This window comes from Macrobrachium rosenbergii, chromosome 11 (genome assembly GCF_040412425.1).
Source record: "Macrobrachium rosenbergii isolate ZJJX-2024 chromosome 11, ASM4041242v1, whole genome shotgun sequence".
Taxonomy (NCBI): Eukaryota; Metazoa; Arthropoda; class Malacostraca; order Decapoda; family Palaemonidae; genus Macrobrachium; species Macrobrachium rosenbergii.
This window is the reverse complement of record NC_089751.1, coordinates 24307135-24332134: the sequence shown is the minus strand read 5'-3', so window position 1 is coordinate 24332134 and position 25000 is coordinate 24307135. Positions and strand designations below refer to the sequence as shown.

Sequence of the window (25000 nt, the reverse complement as noted above, 5' to 3'; positions counted from 1 at the left end):
TCTATGTATATATATATATATATATATATATATATATATATATATATATATATATATATATATATATATATAGATATATAGTTTGGTCGTGCGTGCGAGTTGGGTCGATTTATGAGCAGCAGACAAGGATCAAAACATGGGCTTTGCAAATGTAAGCCTAGTGCTTGACTACTCAACTATCATACACATACACACACACACACACACACATATATATATATATATATATATATGTGTGTGTGTGTGTGTGTGTGTGTGTGTGTGTGTGTGTATACAGTATATATCTCTATATCAAAATTTTACCTCAAGGAAATGTGAAACTAAGGGTAAATCCTGACCTATTTCGACTTGACATCTGAGCCGTTTTCAGAGGACTTCAAATATGAAGTCGAACCCAGACAGGTTTACACCAAGATTTTTTTATTTCCATGCCAATTGGGGTGGGGGCCACGAAAGGGCACTGCGTCTTAATTGGCAAATCTTTTTAGGGAAGAACTGCTGGCCGCAGCATCGGTTATTGCTCATCGCAGCTGGGTGGACTTCAGAACAGTGCTCCCTCTCATTTGAGTCAAATGATAACACCAAGAGTCAGGTCAGTCTACTTACTTGGAACAGTCAGGTCAGTCTACTTACTTGGGAAGTGATAATGGTTGGGGGTACAAATATAATGTACCTTGATGCAGAAGAGCATGATAGGGAATGTTCCAGTAAATGCAGATCAGCTTATTCTCTTGAGGCCAATGTCTGTGCAACTGTGCTTGTTCAGTTCTGAGGGATACTTTAGAAAGATAACATATACTCTTACTGCTTTCCGTGCCGTCAAGTTACCAAACGCCCGGCATAGGATTTGCAGTCCCGTATGCTGTACTGATATTGATAAAAAAAAAAAAAAGTCTGGATAGTGGGTAGACAGAAGAAATGTAAAATAAATGAATTTCTGATTTAAGGGAAGCTAGATGTTTTGGTCGTCACCGAGACAAAGGTGAAAGGGCAGTGCGTATGTGGGTGTGAGTGTGCGTGTGCATGAATGGTAAAGACAAAAAAATCATTGCGTCTGAGGTGGCTGGTAAAGCCAGGGAATGGATAGTGCTTGGAGGCTTAAAGTGCCAGGGAAGCTGGGGACGCAACAAAAGAATAAATATGTCACTTTGAGGATTTTTAGGGTAAGGCTGAATGACGCAGGATAAATAGCCTATCTGTAACAGTGAATGCTAAATGGTCCAAAATCGGAAAAAAAAGTTAAAACATTCAACTGAATGTCTACCGTGGAAGAGATATTGGAAGAGGAGGTTCTTCATATCATATCCAAGAAGCAGGAGCGTTCACGAGATTCCTGTCAGGAGAAAGGGACTGCTGATGTGCACTGTACGAAATGACTTATGTTGTAGGAGCTTTCTACACAGAGGTTTCATCCATGATTTAACAGTTAAAGCATGACCGAGGCTGTAACCGCTTTTTTTTTTTTTTTTTGCTACCCCATGTTAATGGAAACAGCATTAAAGAGAGAGAGAGATAGAGGGGGGGGGGAGGAGTCCCTTGATGCAGTGATCCTGAAACTCACGTCACCAACGACTGGGCCCCGAATCAATTCCCTAGAAAGGTGAAGCCCTTTATAGACACGCTCCCTTCAACCCTCTTGTGTTCCTGTTTGTTCGACAAAGTTATCTGAGTAATGACAGTTATCCTAATGTGCTGGGTTGCAGCTAGGGTAGATAAGCATGGGGTCGTAACATCATCCTAAAATGAATGATGACAGCTAGAAGGATAACATTCAAGAAGCACACACTGAATGGAAATAGTCGTGTAGTGACTAGTGTGTATATACTGTACACACACACAAACACACACACACACATATATATATATATACAGGTATATATATATATATATATATATATATATATATATATATATATATATATATATATATATATGTAAATGCACATATACATTACATGTAAAGTCATTCAAAAATGTTTTGCAACATGTTCCAGAAGTTTTCGTTCACCTAACAGTAATTTGTTCTTTTGATATTTACAAGGAAATGTAATTTTCTTATGCGACTTTGGTTATTAATCATACGGTTAACAATATAAAAAAGAATGGCAAGTGAAAAATTCATATTACGAAAAATGACGAAACATTTTGAAAAATTTCACTTCAGATAATTGGGAAAAAGAGTCAAAGAAGAAACTATATTTCGAATCCAGAGAAAAGCTTATTGACTAATAAAATAATATTGAATAACCATCAATGAAATTATATATAAATAAAGAAAGAAAGAATTCAACCATTATCGTTGTCAAAAACAAAAAAGAAAAAATCTCATAACGTCGTATGTTATCGTGTGACTCCACATTCAGGCAGAAGTTTAAACTCTCTTCACGTGCACCGATAAGATGGGCAACAGACTAAGCCGCGCCACAATCATTAGCTTGCATAAGACTAATGTTTCTATTGTAGATATTGCTCGGCAGCTTAGCGTAAATAAAACAACCATGTATAGAGGGATACAACAACAGAGAGAACGAGGAAACATGATAAATTCATTGTAAAAACTGGAGGACAACCCCATTGTTGCACTACGTTAAAGATCATCATCGGATGATCACTTAAGGCACCCCTCCTAACTCCCCCGTGACAACCGATGTTGCTATAAAGAGAGAACATTACGCTCTCCCTTCAAGTTGCTGCTCAAACCATCCTTAACAGGCTACATGAGACCAAGATATTATTTCATCATACTCCTGTCAAGAAACACTTCATATCAGCGAAACACAAAGAATAGAGGCTAGGGTTTGCGTTATAATATAATCCAGTGGCCGATGATTTCTGTACGAGTCATATTTGCGATGAGGAGGAGACATTCTCCACTGATGAGCATGGTAGTCTTCATCACTGCTGGCATTTAGCATTAACTAAATTAATGTTGAACTTCTAGCTAATTTTAATTCTTTAGAAACTTAGATAATAAGAAATACAAAATTAGGCGTTATATATTCAGTTAACTTCATAGGAGGCATCAAAATGATAGGCCTAAGTAGCAATGAAAGAAATAAGAAATTACACATGATAACGGCATTATATATAATATATATATATATATTATATATATATATATATATATATATATATATATATATATATATATATATATATATATATATATATATATATATATATATATATGTATATATGTATGTATGTATGTATGTATGTATGTATGTATGTATGTATGTATGTATGTGTGTGTGTGCGATTATATTCTATGTATTACAAAAATAGACGTGAAATCTGTTAGTCTAGTTCAGTATATTTTATATTAAGTTTCATTAGTTCACAATATACATAGGATTAGTCATTCAAAAATTTAATTAATAATAATGTGAAGCAAATCTTTACAAAAGTCATATTTGTTGATGTTAATAAGACTAATAGTTCAACTTGTAACAGTCGTAGGCCTATGCCTACAAAGTTCACACATATGAAGGAGACAAAACAACAATAGTGATGGCAGTTGGAGATGAAAATATTAAAACATAATAACAGTGATGACCTCTGAAGTATTACAGTAACATCCTTTAATTAAGTAAAATATGACAACAGTAAGCAGTATCAGAAAAAGCCCTGTTTAAGGGAAACTGCAGGTAATTTCTCGGACCCACCACTTAACTAGTGTTCAGTTGTTTCACGCGCTTACAACTGAGTTGCCAAATAGCGCCAGATGTCGCTATTATAAGCTGTTGTCCGAAAAGTTTTGAAGTATGTTGCAAAACTTTTTTGAGTGATTGTACAAGCATATGAAACATGAAAAGGTCCACGATCGAAGAAGCAAACACTCACTTCCAGTAATAATAAAAACGATATGATGATGAAAGCAGTAACAATAGCACAAGACCGGATTATTCTGCAAACTGTAAATTCGACCCAAGAACGCCGTCGACGAAAACACTGGTTTCCCTTTCAGCATAATAGCGATCATTTTCCCTTTGTTTTCCATTCCGAACAAGTGAATTCCCGCAGTACAGCAGTCCTCAGATGCAATCTGTGCGACAAGAAATTATGATAAACATTCAATGAAGTTAATGATAACCTTTATATATCCTCATTTATTCATGAAACTTGAATATCAAATCTGATATCGTCATTTTCCAATATGCCTTTACACTCCCAATGAGCAGATGTTAATCAGGTTTATACATACAAGGAATAATTCAAAACGCCATCGGCCAGTGTTGCCAGAGCTACAGAAATTTCTGTATTTCTACTGGATTTTTTGCAAATCTACAGAAATGCAGAATTTTTTTCATTTTCATCATAAATCTACAGGATTTTGTTGTACACGACTCAGAAATTCTCAAGAAATTGTGGTGATAGAGCAGCAGTCTTGAAATATTAATTCCTGCCCATCTAAAAATAAAGTTTAAACCAAATATGAATAAGCCAGTCTTTCAAAAATTAGAAGCATTAAACCCTGCGGTTGTGAAAAGTAAGGAAATAAATTCTCTTGCACCTCTTATGGCAGCTTTCCCATCCTCGTCTTTTGTCACTGACAACATGGCGCAAGGCACTGATGATGAGTGGATTCACTACTAAGCTCAGAGCTACTGACTAGTTCTAGTGATGAAATGGTAGTTAAATTCCAGACGAAAGTGAGATGCAAAGTCTGGGAACGGAGACCCCCCTTTTTCCTCTTTTATCCAACTTCATGTTAAACTTACGGTGTCTCCCGCACTCAAGTGCAATGGTTGAAAGAGTATTTTCGGCCGTGAATAGGCTAAAAACTAAACTGAGGAATAGGTTAGCCACAGAAACCATCAATGGAGTGTTGCACGCGAAAAGATTTCTAAGTAATAGCACGTGTCATAATCTACCAGTAGGTAAGTCATTACTAGATAAATTTAAGAGCAGCATGTATAAGGATACTGAGGAAAGTGATGAGGATTAGTATGGTAATCAGCAACATATCTCCCAGAAGAGTGTAGAAATAATGAGTGCGTAGTACAATAGGTGAACTAATATTTTTGTTTTTCTAATAACTTGCAAAGTACCTATATCATTAAGAGGTACAGCCAGAATTGTTCATAAGCACTGAATATTTATTTTCATTATTGTCATTCTTTGTAGCCTAAACTGTTTTGCACTGTTGCATTATCAATTTCTACAATTATGGTGAAGTGTGTCTGGTAGAAGGACTAACATTTATATTATTTATGCAAATTTATATATAGGCATGACCTAGATTGTGTTGCAGCATTTCACATAATTTTCCAAAGTCATGTTAAAGTGTTTCTGTATATGTAAAAGGATCAAATTTATGCAATTTTTGCAGTTATGTATCAGTAATTTCAACTGTTTGTATTAGATAGCAAATGAAGTGAGTATGAATAGTCTACAGAAATTTCATTAAATCTACAGAAAAAAATTAACAAAATCTACAGAAATTTTGCCAAGGGCATCTGGCAACATTGCCATCGGCTCTCACGTTAGCAAGTTTTGGTAGAAAACATTGCGCATCCTAAAGAACCGCGAAGCAAATTTCATTACAGTTGAATTTATTTACAATGAAATAATTGAATCAAACAGCAGTTATGCAAGTAAATAGCCTGATAAATGTCAGAGAAAATGATTTCGTCTATACCGTTCCACTTGATGAGTGTACGGTTGGCTGTTCCGTGAAACTACGAGGAAATTTATACCAACGGATATAATATAATTTAAAATAATACAAGCATCTAGGAACATAATAACGGGTAACACCTCGCAAACAGACTTTCATTAAACCATGGCTGCCATGGCTGCAACTAGTTGTAGCTCTTACTATCAATATTCATACTGGAAAAAGGACGAGGCCAATGCTAAATCCTGACACCACATACATTTTTTTTTCTACGACTATTATGCCTTAAGAAAAATCCCCTCATGGTATGGCAGATTTGTTACTGTTACCTGTAAACCGAACTCGGATAGAAAGACGTTGGTTCACTCCGTTTACATTTTTTTTTTTGGGGGGGGAAGAAGAGGCTGAAGAGGGGAGTTTGTGGGGTATGGAGGTAACTGAAAAAAAAAAAAAAAATAGCACCTCTGGTATTTCAGTTGTCCATCAAGGAATATGAATAAGAATATAGGCTTTAGGTCAAAGGCCAGGCGCTGGGACCTATGAGGTCATTCAGCGCTGAAAGGGAAATTGACGGTAAGAAGGTTTGAAAGGTGTAACAGGAGGAAAACCTCGCAGTTGCACTAGGAAACAACTGTTAGAGAGGGTGGGAAGTCATACGGAAGAAAGACACTGTGAATATAGATACAGTAAAATGAATGAAAAAGGTTGCAGCTAGGGGCCGAAGGGACGCTGCAAAGAACCTTAAGTAATGCCTACAGTGCACGGTTTGAGATGCACTGACGGCACTAAAACCCCCCTACGAGAGTTGTCCGTCAAGGTCCTACTACGCTGTCAATTTCGAATACGAAGGTTAAGGATAGTATTTTAATCAACTATGCTGAGAACGAACCATTACAACAACAATAATCATTACGCTTGAAGAAATGTTTATGTCGGCATCATACTGCCATAAAATGAATCTGAATCTTAACCAACGATTAAAGTACACAGTCAAGGAAATCACGTTAACTCTTCCGACAAATCCGGAGAACGACAACAGGAATAATATGAATATTTATACTCCCAGTTATAACAATAATAATAATAATAATAATAATAATAATAATAATAAATTTGAATGTTATTGCTAAATAAAAAGTCGTCACTCAGACTACAGAGAGAGAGAGAGAGAGAGAGAGAGAGAGAGAGAGAGAGAGAGAGAGAGAGAGAGTCAACAAGACAACACAAATGGCTTACTTTCTGGTTTCCTGATTGCACAAAATAGCACTCGAGTGAGCACTTTTACCTTACGGCAAGAGATTGGCTTATGATCTTGAGGGAAAGATTTGCATTAACATCCTCCCACAGCATTTTGATGATTAGGTCATTTTCATCGTCAGATTACATCATCTTGGATTGCGTACATATATAGGAAGGATGTATGTATGCTTAAATTGTATTTCCTGCATTACACTGCAACGTACAAGTCCAAAGTAAAATGTACATTTTGTTCTATCCTTAGAAATATATTTGACTGTGTTGCATTTTCAAATACATCCAAACAATAAGTAGTGATGAGATTCGTGTGCTCTCTCTTTTTCTCATCAGTCTGAGAGGCAACTTTTTATTTGACAGTAACATTTAAAATTATTATTATTATTATTATTATTATTATTATTATTATTATTATTATTATTATTATTATTATTACTATTATTGCAGTATATAAATATTAAATATATATATATATATATATATATATATATATATATATATATATATATATATAATATTTAAATTTGACTCACATGTGAGTCAGAATTTATTTCTGTTCACACGTGACTGTTGATTATATATATATATATATATATATATATATATATATATATATATAATATATATATATATATATTATATATATATATATATATATATATATATATATATATATATATATATATATATATATATATATATATATACATATATGTATATATATATATATATATATATATATATATATATATATATATATATATATATATATATATATATATATATATATATATATATATATATATATATGGCGATGTCATGACATAGACTTCCTATTAATGTATACGTATAATGGCGATGTCACGACATAGACTCCCTATTAATGTGTTCTATATTTTTCTCTTGTCCTTCCTTTAATTTGTTATATTTTAACCCAGAGGCTTATCTAATAACATCGTTAACCCTTTTATCTCGGTAATAGTTATAAAGAAGTTACATCTACTATAATGAGACCGTCAAGGATGCAGCAATTACAGAAGCCAGTGTCATTCTACGATCCTTCCAAAATGAAAGCAAAGGTTACCCTTGGGTAGAAAAAAAAATGTAAGCTGTTCTGATAAACTTGCTTATCCTATAACAGTTTTACCATTTTACAAAGCAACATGGAGCCCGTTAGAGAGGGTGCCACTTCCTTGGTATCTCACTCTTTTGTCTTCTACATACGTACGGAAAAATCGTACGTGTGGCAAACTGTACACGCGGCCAAGTCTGCCTGTCAGGTCAAAAATAAAGGGAAAATGAAGTAGGCTAATACCTTAAGGGTTGCCCTAGAGCAAGAGCCCGTTCCAGCACATGGTTCTTGCTTGATCTAAAACAACAGCAACAGGTTAATACTTTCAGTCACTATAATGGAATGCTCTCCAGGACAGCATTTGACTGCCCAAGATCGAGAATTATTTACACTATCAATAAGCATTTCCAGTGGGAGAAGAATACTTAGACTGTTATGCGTAGCTTTGACCACATAATGTAACTACTATGGCTGCAAGAAAGGTATATGCAGAACGATTGATTGTAACAAAAATACAGTTTGCCGTATAAACAAAGAAGGTGAAAGCCCTATCCAAAAACTTGAAATGTCTGTTTCCTGAAGTGCAAAAAAAAAAAAAGATCGAAAACAGTTACTTAATACTGATGAATTTGATCAGTGCATTTTTTTGTCTTTGGAAATGGATAAGAATTAGCAATGATAAAATAGTAAGCTACTTTTAAGATGCGGTTATTGGGGGAATATAGGGGCCAAGGCGGTAGATTTAAATCTAACCTCCTTGATAGGTCCTTAAGGAAGACAAAACAAGAAATTTTATGATCGGACTATAATACCCCCATATGGAGAGAGATTGAGAGCTCAAAACAGATTGTGTTTACCAGAAAATGGCAACGTCTATAATCGGCTCTATAACTGGATCTGTTGATGTTGGAAAACATATACTGCCGTTCTTTAACCGCCCCCGGAAAGTCCAGCGTCACATACAGTAGGTAACAAAACATAAAAGAGCTTTTCTCTCACTTGTCTTAACCTTGAGTGGCTTAACTGGGTCAATTATGACCGTACAATCTTTTCTTCTTCTCAAGTGACTGGTGAGCTATCATGATAATGAAGGCTTCTGATTTGTGACTTGAGAAGCCTTTTGAGACAAGTCAACCTTTTGGAAAACAAGAATGATCTTGAAAGAGCCAATGAGAGTACAATCTGAATCAACCCTGATCTTGAGGTCCACCCTTTTTTAAGGCAGCCCCCTTAACAGTGGCGACCTTACCCCTTGCAAGGATCAGAAAACTCACTGAAGTAAAAGTGTAAAAGCTTTATAGATCCAGGGTGCGTAACTCGAAGTGGTCGCTAAGCAGTTCTTTGACAAAGGTGGTCGTTAACCAGTACTTAAATTTTGTTAGTGTAACTCATCGCACACCTTAGATTTTGCACATGCGTTAAATGTCATTTTAGCGACTATGGTTAAGTGTTACTCTGAGCAACCTTGAGCAGTCGTTAATTGGTCCTTTACGTGCGCACTCTAAATATGGTCGCTCTGAATATGACGTTTTATGTTTTTATGAAAAATAAGGAACATTCTAAACAACACCGTGTGCATCACATATTCGGAGACAGAACTAATCCTCTTGATTCTTGTGATGATGACGCCATTCGCTCAAGGTATACGATAGACAGGAAAAGTATAAACACACTGTGATTTACTGAAGGATGATGTTTCGCGACCAACAAGGCGATCTCAATCAATGAGAGTATCATTACAACTGGTGACTGCGCTAAGATACTATACAACTGGCAGCTTTTTGTCTGTATGTGGTGACATGCATGGCCTATCAATGATTTGTTCACACTCTTATCCTGTCTGTGCAAACGCGCAAAATTGTTTATAAAATTCCTGACTACTGCTAAAGAAAAACGACAAACAAAATCTTTTTACGCAATAGCACAGTTCCCAAATGTTCTTGGGTCAGTTGACGGTACTCTAATACCTATTCGTGCGCAGATTGAAGATAAACCACTATTTGTATCACGTAAAGGATACCATGCCTTGATTTTCCAAATTATCAACAATGCTGACTTAAAGATGACAAATGTTGTAGCAAAATGGCCGGGAAGTACTCATGACTCCCATACTTGGAACATGTGCAAGCTGAATGATGATTTTGAGACCGGAGGTATCAGCGAAGGATAGTTACTAGGTGACATTGGATACGCATGCTCTCCGTGGTTATTAACCCACTTTCCAGCCAGTAAACACCAGGTGAATATAAGTCTAACTGAAGTCAGAAAAAAACAATTAGTATAGTGGACGTACAATTGGAGTTTGGAAAATGAAGGTTCGCTGTGATGGTATCCCAAGTGAAGAAGGCAGGGAAAATGGCATTGGCACAGAAGACCAGTATAGAAATGGCTTCCATGTTCGGGCAGAGCTGATAAGAATATCATTTTCACAAGACTGAGGCGAAATTATAAAAAGCTGTATACTAATTTGTATCTTTACTATCTACATATATATATATATATATATATATATATATATATATATATATATTTCATATACTTCATTATATGATAGTATACATTTTACGTTTTCTTATGTTACGTTAAACCAAATTATTGTTTAGTACATTTTCAATTGTATATGTTAAGTGAAAATGTTATAGTCAAAAATAAGCATTTTGATATATAATGAAACAATTCCGTATCAAACATTTTGTTTTTCATTTCAGTAATCATCAAGTGATCAGTGCTTGGATATCTTTAGAATATAGGTTAAAAGAAAGAAATCACGTATTACAGTAACTTTGTTTGGTAAATAAAACTTCTGAAAGGTTTTAACATTTCTCATTAATCGCCTACACCAATCATATTTGAAAAATATTCAATACAATATCTGAAAGCATCATAAGAAGGGTATGAGCAAACTAAAGAACAACTTCAACTACGTAGGCTTCTTCTATTACATATGGTATACACTGAATAAGAAGCACTACTTGGAACAAATTTTAGTACATTTTCCTGCCTTAGAAATCACTGAAATGAACAATATTGCTACTCATTTTACATAAAACGGAACACCGTCGTCACTGTCAGAGCAAATGCCATCTGCAAGCATATCAGAGGCACTTGCATGGAGAGTTTGATCTCCGGGTTGACTTGCCAAGCTTTCACTGACACGCCGACATATATCAGGAACTTTGCATGATGCCTTTATCAGTTCTAATTTCAGTCTTTTTCCCTCTATCTCTAATCTCCTTTCCTCGACAGCTAAACGGTGTTTCTCTATACCTAAACGCTGTTGTTCTACTTCTAATAACTTATCACATTCACTTACTACTGCAGGAGGCCTTCGGTTATTTCTTGACCATCTTGTGTAGGTGAACTATTGCCAGCAACAATATCCGGGTGGTCGATAACAGAACCTTCAGCATCTGATGTAGGAGTAGGATTTTCCGGCACCTCATTTGCAGTGTCACTGACATCGTGATTATCAACATTTCCTGTTGCTTCACTGCGGTTACATGAGTCTAGACCTTTTTCCACCACATCTACTGCCGTGTTTCCAATCAGGGCCATTGCTTGTTCCTCTACTTCATTTAACGGTTGAGATTCAGCCAGGCCACCTCCCGTTTTACTGATTTCGTTTTTTGCCTTTCTTCGCCCTAGTGGAGGACTTGATACCCTGCCATTTTTTCTTGACCTCCGCTACAGTTCTCACAAACGAAGGATTAACACTTCACAGCACAACATATACTTTGCCAAGCTTTCTGTCTCTTCGCTTGTTATGGTGTCCGAAAATTTGCTTGTTACTATTTCTTTATGTTTTCCATGCTCCTGCAGCAATACAGAACATAATTCGAGAGAAAACCTGCATTTTCGCTGCTAAATTTACCATTTTGCTTGATGAGCTGTTCGAAGTGACTACTCAAGAGCGTCAGATCCGTGAATGAGAAAGATAAGATACTCTCGTTGTTCCGAAAGTAAAAATGGAAGTAAGACAAATTCCTTTTGGGATAATAGATTATCTCAACTGTCTAGGTAAATACTTATCAGTCGTTAAGGCAATCAGGGTGTTTGACCAACTTTCGAAATCATTAGAACATGGGTTTCCAAGTATTTTCCTATTAAGGCCTATCTCTCAAGCCATTTCACGATCAACCTGTATGTATATATATATATATATATATATATATATATATATATATATATATATATATATATATATATATATATATATATATATATATATATATATATATATATATATATATATATATATATATATATATATATATATATGACTTTTATCACATCACCGTGATTCCTATACAATCAGTAAGCTACAAACGTCCTTTAATATCAATTCGCTCTACCTCGGAAATAATATATTTTCATATATGTTACCGAAGGGGAATTTTAGTTGATAATAAGTTCGTCGTCCCGTGGGCTCGAACCAGCGAAGGACAAGAACTCAGGACTACAGTGGATGCATTAACCCACGCAGCCACAAGTGAGGTATATATATATATATATATATATATATATATATATATATATATATATATATATATATATATATATATATATATATATATATATATATAGCATTTTAAGTGCCTTGTTGGGAGAGTCGGTAGAGTTGTGGGCTAGCACTCGCTAGGCCCGAGTTCGAGTCTCTGGCCGGCTAATGAAGAATTAGAGGAATTTATTTCTGGTGAGAGAAATTCATTTCTCGCTATAATGTAGTTCGGATTCCACAATAAGCTGTAGGTCCCGTTGCTAAGTAACCAATTGGTTCTTAGCCACGTAAAGTAAGTCTAATCCTTCGGGCCATCCCCAGGAGAGCTGTTAATCAGTTCAGTGGTCTGGTAAAACTAAGGTATATTTAACTTCGCCTCCTGAGAAACAAACGACTACGTAGGTATCAGTGCGAAGGCACTGAGGGGAAATTTCGCAGTCCTTAGCCTATCGGTAACTTAACGATTACGAATTCTAATGCGTCTATAACGACACGCTGAGTAATGCTTCAAGTTAGAGGCCCAAAATGTTTTAACGACGGTCTTTAGTCTGTCGTAAAGTAGCAGCCAACGCCAGATTTAACGACTGCTTTGAGTTACGGACCCCAAGACTTTTTTTCCCGTTCTTACTATATCCCTTATCCCTAGAGCAAGTTTAATATATCCCTTATCCCTAGAGCAAGTTTAATATTATGTGATTGACTTTGCTATGCTTTTGCTTGCCACTTTTCATTACCAGTGACATAGCTGTAGTCTTGACCACGACCTAAAGAAGACCACCTACTTTCCAGTGGAAAGAGGCTGGTACCCACTGACAGATGAGTACACTTTGAGTCCCTAAAGTTGCCAAGATTGTCATGAACTACTATACGCAGTTAACTCGTTAAAAAGTTTAGTTAAATAATGTAAACGATCATTTTCCTCTAGCATTGCCGTGGTTCTACGGTTAGTTGTTAAAGCCAATAATCACTGGCTGATGTCAAAAATCAAGTCTAACTCAGTTCTGTTCTTGCTTTTCTGTTACGATCACACGTTCTGCCACTTCCTCCGTGTTATGAATTGGAATTTTGAAAGTCAAGATTTGTTAAGGAATTATAGGTATGTAGTTATTGGCATATTTTTATTTGGGGTTTTTCCGTTGCCTTTGAGGTAATACGGCTCTTCCCAACTTAGTGTGAATCACATGGCATTACTTTTAGCTGAATGTCTGATATTCTTTTATTGTAACTGGGGCTCAGCAAATAAGATTATAATTGGGAAGTTAGGAATGTGCAGATTGTCACCTGTAAGAACTTGGTACCGCATTAATTAAGATGACCTTTCCTCAACAGTCTTCAGTCCTTCTTGCCTCGATTCAAGGTTTACATCTTTGAAACTTCAGAACAAACTCAGTGTTTGCCGTGTGGATGCTGGACGTTTTGATGTACACTCACACACACTAAAAGTAGATTTGCATTTATCAAAAAAGAAAACTCGTACAATACTCATTGCATTTATTATATAAACAAATGAATATCATCAACAGTGCGTGGCTTGTTTGCAAAATCCTATGCTTTACATATCTCCCAAAAAAAGAAGTCCAAAGGGGTTATATCAGGCGAGCGTGGCGGCCAGTCAATGGCTCCTCGACGTCCAATCCACCTGTTGGGAAATTCTTCGTCAGGTAGTGCACACACCGTGAGTGCAAAGTGCGGTGGCGCCCCATCTTGCTGAAAGTAGAAGTCGTCGTCTTGATATTGTTCACGTACCTGTGGTATTATTGTATCCTTTAACATGTTCAAGAACACAGTTTGATCGCTGGTTGCATGCTGAATAATGGGTCCAACGACACCTTTGCAAGAAAGCACTACCCATACTGTCACCCCAGGTTGAATTTGTTTTTCAACAGTGATATGACGGTTTTCAGATGTGTAGCACACACAATTGTGACGATTAACGGCACCCGATAATTTAAAGTTTGCTTCGTCGGACCGCAAGATTTTGCTTAGAATACCGTCACCCTCACGTTCCTCCTTCAGGATGTTTTTGCAAAATTTTAAACGCCCATCCGGGTCATCTTCCAAAAAATCATGTATCAATCGGGTGTGTACGTTTTTAGTCCTACGTGATGCATCAAGCGACCCCATGATCTGCGTTCAATACCAAGTTCAGATGACGCCCCGTTTCAATTTCTGTGGGCTCTGGGTGAAGAATGCCTAAGTGACTTCCAGTGCATTCTCCGGCGTAGTCACAGCAACTGGTCGACCACTCTTCGGAGCGTTGTGGATACTCCCTGTCGTCTCAAATTTGCAACGTAGTCGAAAAATGGTGATTCTCGTTGGTGGAGGTGTTACAAAGGTTTCCCTCCATTGCTCTCTCACATATTAACTATCCTGTCTTCCAGTATTGTTTTAAAGTCCAATTGGGCTCCTCGTCCGTCAAATTACCAGCAATGGTCAAATTGCCACTTTACCCGCAAAAAAATTAAATAATGATGAAATTACATGCATTATTATTAGTGGCGATAAAATATGATTAATACACTGAAAAAAATAAGGCCAACTAATTTAATGTGCTAACAGTTTATACGAATTAACTATCATGACAGTGATGTGATACTTCTGTGTACCTACTTTTGCAACCGGCCACCCGCCCCCCGTGTGTGTGTGTGTGTGTGTGTGTGTGTGTGTGTGTGTGTGTGTGCGAAGTATGGTGGACTTTGAAATATGATTACTGCTTGTGTGAAGGAAGGGCTTTCATCCTGTCCCATTGTAAAAGGGTCTACTGCACACTCCCTGTTGATTTATGAAAATGAGTAAGAAGGAAATTTCGAAATGCAAGTTTGCTTGCATTGCAGAGAGAGAGAGAGAGAGAGAGAGAGAGAGAGAGAGAGAGAGAGAGAGAGAGAGAGAGAGAGAGAGTGTTATGCAATAAGGGACAAGGGAAGTGTTAGATAAGAAAACGCCTTGACCTTGTAGACACGGAGGTATTAATACAACGCTTGATTCAATACAGCAGCACACAGCAACGCATATTCCGCTCCACCCTAACCTACTCTATGCAGATGACGCACAGCTATTCCTTATTCACTAACCTGATAATCCCTGAGGCGCTAAATCTTCATTTATTCATTCATGTACATTCCTCCTTTGAATATTGAGACGACCTTTAAGCCGTTAATTCAGAATGTTTATTCATGTTTTAATAATTCCTATAAGAACTTTCAAAGGAAACGAAATGAACTTGCATTATGTAACACAAACTAATTTAACATATTAAAGTACTGCACTCAGTCAAGAGGTTCCTTATGGGCTTGCTTGGCATATGTGCTACATTTCCTTTAACATTTTAGTTCTTTTCGAGATTCTCCTTACAATAAAAACGATGTTTTCTGAATTGCTACTATATCCAATAATCATCTTCAACTTGCAACAGATCACTTTGAAAGCCCGTGCCTATTAAGAGAAAACCTTCTATAATTATAGGCAAGGAGATGGGGCCAACAGTTAGGTTTTCAAGAAAAAAGCTCTTCATGGGTTTCTTAACTTCGTTGCATATTTAGCGTTATATCAATATCTTGACTAGATTACATTATATATATATATATATATATATATATATATATATATATATATATATATATATATATATATATATATATATATATATATATAATGTGTGTGTGTGTGTGTATCACGTATGTGTTTCACTTACAGTATTTGTACTGGAAAGGGTATCACAAACTTGAACACCTGTCGTTTTGAGTAATCTGCCTTTCGACTGTTTGTCCAGCCGCTGATTCATTATCGTTATTTAACAGTCTAGTCTTGATCAGTTATACTTACTTTCTCTCTCTCTCTCTCTGAGTAAGCTTAGCCAAAAACTGCTTACTTTAGGTTCAATTCTCTAAGCATGAAGATGAGCTGAGTGCCACTCAACTTCCTGATGCCAAAAAAGAGAGATCGATCGGTCTTGAATAATTCCCAATTGAAGATTCCTCGATCAGAAAATAATCAACACCACCCCCCCCCACAACCCCGCCTCCCATTTCTCCCTTCCGCTTGTCACCAACCATTCAAACTCCAATTAAAAATTACACGGAAAGAATTAAAATATTGGCAAATTTTTCGACAGAACTTCTCCCGGATATGATTGTATTTCTAGCTGTGGCGGCTTCGTCAATCTTTTTTTAATTTAAAATAAAAAAAACGGTAAGACAAATATTAATTAATGATCCACACCCACTTCTGGACCAGCAGTGGTTTTGCTCATCTCCCGAAACCTCGTGTCCTCCATGTATTGCAAAACAGCCTCTTTGAAATTAAACATAACAGACTGGTTTCGCCTAATAATGCTAATGAGCGTTGTAGTAATTATCATAGGGTGTTAGCCACCGGACAACAATTACTGGTCTCGTTACAGAACAGTTCCTGCGACTCCTCTCTATATGGAGTTCTTTACATGACATGACATACCAAGAGAATTTAATGGACTAACTAGACTAAACCAGTACAGGAATAATAATGCAAACGACAGGTACCATTAGTAGCAGTGGTAGTAGTTTGTTTTACGCGAACAATAATTATATATAATAATTAAAAATGAACAGGGTCGTCTTATTTTTAAAAGTTTGCTAGAAACGTTTTCCTCTTCCTCATGTTCACAAGTTTGAATGAGTCGTTGGGTGAATTTCGCTGTAAGGTAAACGGATAGGTTAGGTTTTTTCATATATATTTACTTACACAGATTTATGATTGATCGTGCACAAGTTGAAGAGTTAATGCAAATCTGAGACTACTAATGACAGTGCGAAGAGTGGCTGACCAAGAATCTCTGAATGATGGAAAAGTAACTCCAAGGGCATAACATTACTTAGAATGCCAAAAAGGTAATGGTAAGACTCGGATTGGGAACTTAAGAAAGGGTTATATGGGAAGAGCATTGTGGATTTAGACACTGAAGAGGATGTGTGGATCAAGTGGCTGTAACAGCTGTGTGAGAAACAGATCGAGATGCCGTGTGGTTAATGTTGCGGATATACCGAGTACAAAGTAATGTTTTTAGCAACCGGTTTTTATGAAGAAGCGAAGTGATTCTAATACTTTACATAGATGGGAGAATTTTTTTTTTTATAATCTAGTTACGCAATGAGAAGTATCAAGTCTCCAAGGCTGTTTAATCGTTTACCAGTGGATTGAGGGATAGCTGAGGTCTTGAAATTGTGTAGTTCTCATTGGCGATGAGTGATTTTGGCAGTGATCAAAAGCAGAGAAAACAGAAATGTGAAGTGAAAGAATGGAATTAGCTGATTCATCAATGTATTTAACAGTAAATTCGAATAATGTTAGAAGAAATAAAAAATCGATCACAAATCGCAGAACATATGAATCAAGGATAATAACAAGACCTCTGCGAAAGATTTGGTAGGCAAGTGTTTTAATGCAAAATTAATAAGAAAGGACTATCTGGTCAGTTCTCCTGTAAGACAGTGAGCTGTGGATGCAGAACATGAATGAATGACATAAGCGGGTCGGCGTTTAGAAAAACTGACCGTTACCTGCAGAGTAAGAAATGAAAAATATATTTATATAACACCTTTGTTTATACAACGATCTTAACTACGGTGGAAAGTAGGATTTGTGAATAATGTGGGAAGAGTTGAAACTGAAGGACTAAAATATTTCGTTTGCGGAGGAGTAAGCACAAGATGTATGTCAGTCGCACTGTGTGCGCAATGGGGAAGAGGGAAGTGGGAGGCTGTTGACTCAATTCTGAGAAACCTTCCACGTGGACATATGATGTAGCTTTTGCCGGGAATGTTTTATACATGGGAAGTTCATAGTTTATTTGGCAGTTAAGGAATGATGTGGTAGCATCACACAAACACACACACACACACACACACACACACACACACACATATATATATATATATATATATATATATATATATATATATATATATATATATATATATATATTATATAGTGTGTGTACGCATGTGTGTTTGTGCGTGTGCGAGCTAACAAAACATTTCAGTAGCACTGAAACTTCTCATGGTTGAATTTAAAACAATATGTATATGCATGAGAAGGGGCTCTATGGAAATTCCTACCGACAGGATTACAGAAAATACTGCATAACATCTCAAATTATGTCTCGTGAGAACGGGTGAATTTTCGCAAAATGGAACATAGACGAGAGATTTCTACGTTGAAATCTGATATTGCAAGTCCTAGAAAGGACAGTGGTCATTGCCAGGCACAACTGCATTACTAAACGCATCTCGTCGGTCTCATGTGGTCCCGATGTCTTTTTCCTTAATGGAAGATCGGCACTCCTTTCACAAGTGTTCTTACGAAATTTGTGTATATTCTCCCATTCATTGGCTGCTTCGATTACGCGGCATCTTAACTAACCACTAATGTGCTTTGGTCACTTGTACTTACACCACATTGTTAATTTGTGAGCTGTGAGGGTGGTTGCCAAAACAACAGCAACGCCTGAGTGACTGTGACATGCTGCCAGTCAAATTACCTGAAAACAACGACCGCGTTATAACCATAACGATCACACAAGTGTATTATCTATTTTTGTTACTCTCATCGAAGCGCATCAAAACGTTTTCTGGCGAAGTCTGTAAGATTTTCCAACAGCGTTGCTCAATACAAACTTATTCCAGATGTCTTTTCTTATTTTCAGTGTTCTTATGCGTTTGTTTCCGACTATACTCATTTAAGCGCATGATAGTTCGAATCAAAACGTCCCCTCCGTTTCTTTGTTAGCTAGAAACTACACATTTTTGGGTACACTTTACAAAAAGGTCAGCAAAAAAAAAAAAAAAAAAACTTGACAGAAAACAGTATGGCAAATTTCTCTCTTTAGGTGCCAAAAATGGACAAATCCATCGATGAAATTTGTCATAAATCACATCTTCGCAATTCACAAAATCACAAAAACATGCAACCTAATCAGACGTTGCTGGTTAATGATTACGATCGGATTACAAACTCACAGACGTCAGAGCTCTAACAATAATAATAGTAATAACAATAAACACAAGAGGGCCAATACATACACTTAAAATTACACTGCTTTATTATATTTATCACTTGCCAACTTTTTATGCTCATTTTCCTCTTGCTCACTCATCCGTCCTCCTGTACACCTGTAAATAGCCTCCATTTCTGTCTTACAACTGCACCTCAAATACTTTTTTTTTTTTTACTAAACCTGCTACTTTCTCAACCCACAACCTAGTATATTTCCCTATTCTCATCCTTAATGATAACAAATACTCCTTGCAGACTCCATATTGAATGTTTTCTGTACAACTGTCGTAAGCGCAATGGCTCTGCAGCTACCGAGCTGTCGGGTCACTTTTCTGGGCTAACTTTTACTATGACTAACTGCCCTAATCATTAGGCTTTGTTTACGCTAACCATATTCTTCACAACAGTCTAGTCGGAGTGGGTGGTGTAATTCCAGTTTCAACTAAAATCATATATATTTTTTGTTTACTTCCCAAGTGTTTTAATTGTTGATTCCATCTCAAAAACAATTAACTAATTTACATAAAAAATTAGGTCGTCTTTAGCAAATTATCCCCTTCATATCTCAAATTCATGACCATACAAAAATGTTCAGCCCAAATTGTCTTTTTCCTCCTCCTGGTGTCATTAATGAATTCAACTGAAAGGAATATAAGTATCTAAATGTGGCCACGACTAAAACTATAGGATTTATTATTATTATTATTATTATTATTATTATTATTATTATTATTCTTATTATTCTCATTATTATTATTATTGAGGAGGGTAACACCTCGAGCTGTGCTCTCCGAGGCCAAAAGGCCACACACACACACACACACACACACACACACACACACACACACACACACACACACACACACACACACACACACACACACACACACACACACACACACTATGCATAGATAAAATTTTTCATGCCTTTTCATTGTTACAGTGGGTGGCATCGGAAGGTGTTACCCTTCTTGCCTCTTTTGAGATGATTTTTCTATGGATTGTCCTGCCCCATGGATGTTCAAGGCGCTTATGTGCCCCAATTACAGATCAGATACCATGTTTGCTGATCGTATGACCAGCATGTACTTAGCAATAATCAAGTATGCAAACATAATAACTCTACCCGCAGACTGGGATAAATTATAATGATAAAGATACTGATTACTAATATACTTTATTTTATGTTTCAGACATCATCTTGGCCGAAGAGTGAGGAAACCCAGATAAGCATTTAGGGCACCAAAAGAGGAACAGCAATAATGATTTTCAGTTCCTGTTTTTGCTAGTCAAATCACAAACACACAAACTCTCACACCGTAGCCACCCCCTCCTTAAATAACCTCAAGTTACGAAACTGACTATCTTCAGTAAAAGTGACTTTAATATGAATTCAGGAATGTTTTAGATAATAACAATGTTTTACCATAGCACTGGATTCATCTGATGCACAGTGTTGCATTAGAAAGAAAAATTAAACATTCCCTCGTGAACAGCAAAGACATCGATCACCCTTACCAAGAATGAGGCTTGAGAGCATTCTATGCCTCCAGTACATCAAGAGCATGAAAAGTAAAACATTCTTTCCGAAACCCGCTGGAGGAGGAGGTGGAGGGGGAGTGGGCGGGGGCAAGGGAGAAGAAAGGCCAGGAGGAAGGGGAGAAGAAGCATGTCCAAGAATCGGAGAGGAAAAATCTAATAACACTAAAGAAAGGTCAGTAAAACGTTTCATTTCAAACATTTTCTTAATGTACTTGAATATGCCCTTTGTTGATTTTCCTTTAATGTACAAGAAAATGTGGAAATCACTACAAAATCAAGAGCAATATTATATATATATATATATATATATATATATATATATATATATATATATATATATATATATATATATATATATATATATATATATATATATATATATATATATATATATATACACACACACACACACACACACACACACACACACATACTGTATATATTTTCACAAAGTGTACCAAGTACCTGGTTATTACACTACTAGTCCCAAAATCCAAAAATTTACCTCGCTTCAGCCAGATACCTGAACCCTCATAACAATAAAATCAGGACTGGGCACACTAAAGGTAACCGTGATTCCCTAAAACTTACTTATCACCTGAAAAATCAAAAATCAAACTTAAGTTTATCAAGATATGTGTGAGGTATTAAATATACTAGAGGAAAAGGGCATCACTCCATCAAACAACCATAATTGTTTCCCTGGTCTTAATTCACTTCAGTAAAACTAAAATGAACAAAACATATTTATCACTTTGCCTTATGCACACACACATACCCTATTCACTGGTGGGCAGCAAATGAAACATTGTTTAAGAACTTTACATACAAAAATTTACTTTTAACTTTATAATTCACAATATGAAAAATTTACCATTACTTGAAAACACAAGAATTTAATTCATTCTTAAACAAGATTAATTCACAAAACTTTAATTTATCAAGAAATTACATTAACTAAGCAAAATTTAAACTATTAAGAATTACTCAAGATTTGAAAAGGAAATCTTAACAAATGAAAATCAAGTATGCAATGTTAAAGTATCAAAAATAAGTAAAATGTTAAGTAAATAAATGTTAAATCACCAGCACAAAAGTTTGGGTAAAACTATCAAATTGCAAACATAAAAAACATACAAAAAATGCACAAAACAAGAACACAAAAAATGCACAAAAGATTTATCAACAATAATTTCACTAAGGCAAAATCTCCCTAATATTTCTTATTTTACCACGGTAATAATAAGTAAAAAACCACTTTACCTTACACAAGCTTGTGGGAACCTTTGTAAAATTCACAAAAACACACTTTCCATGAGGTGCCTGTTACACTTCTAACACACTTTTCTCATAATCAGATCTCAAGAGAGAATAGTGTTCCTAGTGACCACAAAAACTTATGTTATAAATTTTACTCTCTTCTGAAGAGAGAGAGAGAGAGAGAGAGAGAGAGAGAGAGAGAGAGAGAGAGAGAGAGAGAGAGAGAGAGACCAACCAAGTAACTCCTACAAGGTCTCTTACAATAATGAAGGCCTCCCAGATTCTGCTATGAGAAGTAACCTATGTTGCCACTAAGACATTTTTGGGAAACACCCCAGGAATCTTCCCTAAAGGGGAAAAAAATAACAAGGGAAATTTCCCTGGAAGGTAAAAGTCACAAGGGCCAGTTGGGCTCTTTAGCCTGTCATCGCATATCTGTTTAATTGACAAGGGATTTCCTGCCTGCACACTTGTTCAAACAACAAGCTTTTGGAGCCAACCACTGTTATCTAAACCTGTCATCCCATATCTCTTTTTAATGACATTTCAAGTAGATAAGGAAACAAACCTTCGCAAAAGGTATTTTTACCCTCGCCTCGGTCCACAAATATTATCTAGACCTGTCACCTTATCTCTCTTTTGATAACAGCTCAAGTGGTTTGGGCACGATCCTTCGAAAAAGTGGGGATTATCCTGGTTGAACGCCTGACACCTGGGTAAACATTAACCTACCAGCTGTGTAAACATGACCCTTACAGCAAAATGTTTTATCTCTAAAATCACACGGTCAAACTAACCCTTTTAAGATCTGAGATTTGATATTTCAACACAACACATGATAAATATAAGAGAAAATACAGAGAACACATATATTACAAAGCCACATCATTAAAATACTTGTGCGTATGTATATATATATATATATATATATATATATATATATATATATATATATATATATATATATATATATAATACCAACATTCGTTACCCATTACATAAACGTTGCGGCTTGTTTGTAAAGCTTTTTGGTTGGTACAAATCAAACCCACTTACAGAAAATTACTTAATATTCCCCTTGTGCTGGCAAACTGCTGTCACTAAAATATTTGCCTTTAATACTTGGACAATGAGTAACTGCCCTTAATCTATCAAAACTATTAAAAAATTCATGCACTGAGCCAATGCAGATCAACCTTTAACTGTGGATATGCATTGAACTACTGAGAATGGATATAAAAATAAGTCAGGGTTGTACATTTCCACGAGGTTGGCTTTTCTAATTATGACAATAATTAATTTGGCTTAAAAAGGACGTTATAGTTCCTAAAATAAACTGGAACTTGTAAGAATAGTCACCCACAGCAGTGACAAGAGACTTGTGGGATGCCTGTACGGGTATTTGTAGTGTAGCTTCTTGGGTAAATTTTACATTACACCATAATTTTATTCCAGAGTTGAAGATATAATTTTCTTATGTTCAACTGTGTTTTGAATATTTGTCATTCATTTTGATAACAAATTAATAGTTTTAGAGAGACTGGGATCCCCTTATATCCTACAACAAAGGGGGACCACATTGAGAAAGGGTCTGAGAAAATAAAATGAGAAATACAGGGATGTATTCTACCATGAACTACGGTGCTGAGTCCTTACTTGACCGGAGAGCATTTCGCCCTATTTGGACCCCTGCCTTGGACTTAACCTAACCCAAGGGAATGTAAATTTAATGTAACATGAAGAGATATTCATCTCAATATCCAGGGAGTGAGAAAGTGCTTAAATATAGGGGTGCATGGCTCAGTGTGTATGAGAACTGACTCGCTGCTGATGAGCCGCCTCCATAGGGATTCATCCATATTTCAGCAGTTAAAACTTGACCAATGGATAAGGGGGATAATATAAATATAAATATAAATATTTATATAATATATATTATATATATTATATATATATATATATATATATATATATATATATATATATATATATATATATATATATATATATATATATATATATATATATATATATATATATATATATATATATATATATATATATATATATATATATATATATATATATATATATATATATATATATATTTCTGGGCTTTGACCTGTGTCAGCCGTGAAATTGCCACTTAGCACACATTTCTAGGTAAATTCATTGCTAAACATACCAGAGAAAAACTAAATGCAATGCTGGGGTTACTACCCCCAGTGCGAGCTCCATAAAATGGAGTCGAGTGTATAGGGAAAGGGTGAGTGTTGTCACTACCACAGGCCTCTGCCCTGTAGATATTCCCAATCTCAAAATCCCCCAGAGCGAGGTGCCGTAACAACGCCCGCACCAGCTCCCCGACTACCAACAACTCAGCCACCATATTGGCATTCCATTTTGGCACGCGTCAATGCCTTGTTGTTGTTCTCTTTGGTGTGCTTTTTTGGACCTTTTTCTGTGCGACATTATGTCTTCCAGCCAGGATGTTTCTTCACCTAAGTTGAGTACCATCTCCCGTTTGTTTTTTAGGCAGCTGAGGCTCCTTATTTACCGTCTAATTCAATAATTAGGGGGTTGAATATAACGCCGGTCTCAGCCGCCTTGCTTTCGACCTCACGCGACCTTCAGTCTTTGTGTGGTTTACGGTGGGACTTTCCCCCCCTTTTCATATGATATATGTTTTTATGTGTGTTTTACATAATTTCATATTTACTCCTCG

At 36.0% G+C, this 25000-nt stretch overlaps 1 protein-coding gene across 3 annotated transcripts in view; it reads left to right on the top strand.

Moving 5' to 3' along the window:
* The window catches only part of LOC136843244 (patched-related protein 18-like), a 46404-nt gene that overhangs the window by 12982 nt on the left and 8422 nt on the right, over window positions 1–25000 (top strand). For 2 of the 3 annotated variants that reach the window (XM_067111358.1, XM_067111357.1), the window contains exon 2: window positions 20667–21187. In XM_067111358.1, coding sequence (XP_066967459.1) covers window positions 20997–21187 — 191 coding nt within the window. In that variant the 5' untranslated portion in view covers window positions 20667–20996. Of the gene's footprint in view, window positions 1–13390; window positions 13541–20666; window positions 21188–25000 lie in introns of those variants that run through there. The other variant, XM_067111356.1, reaches the window with a different exon arrangement.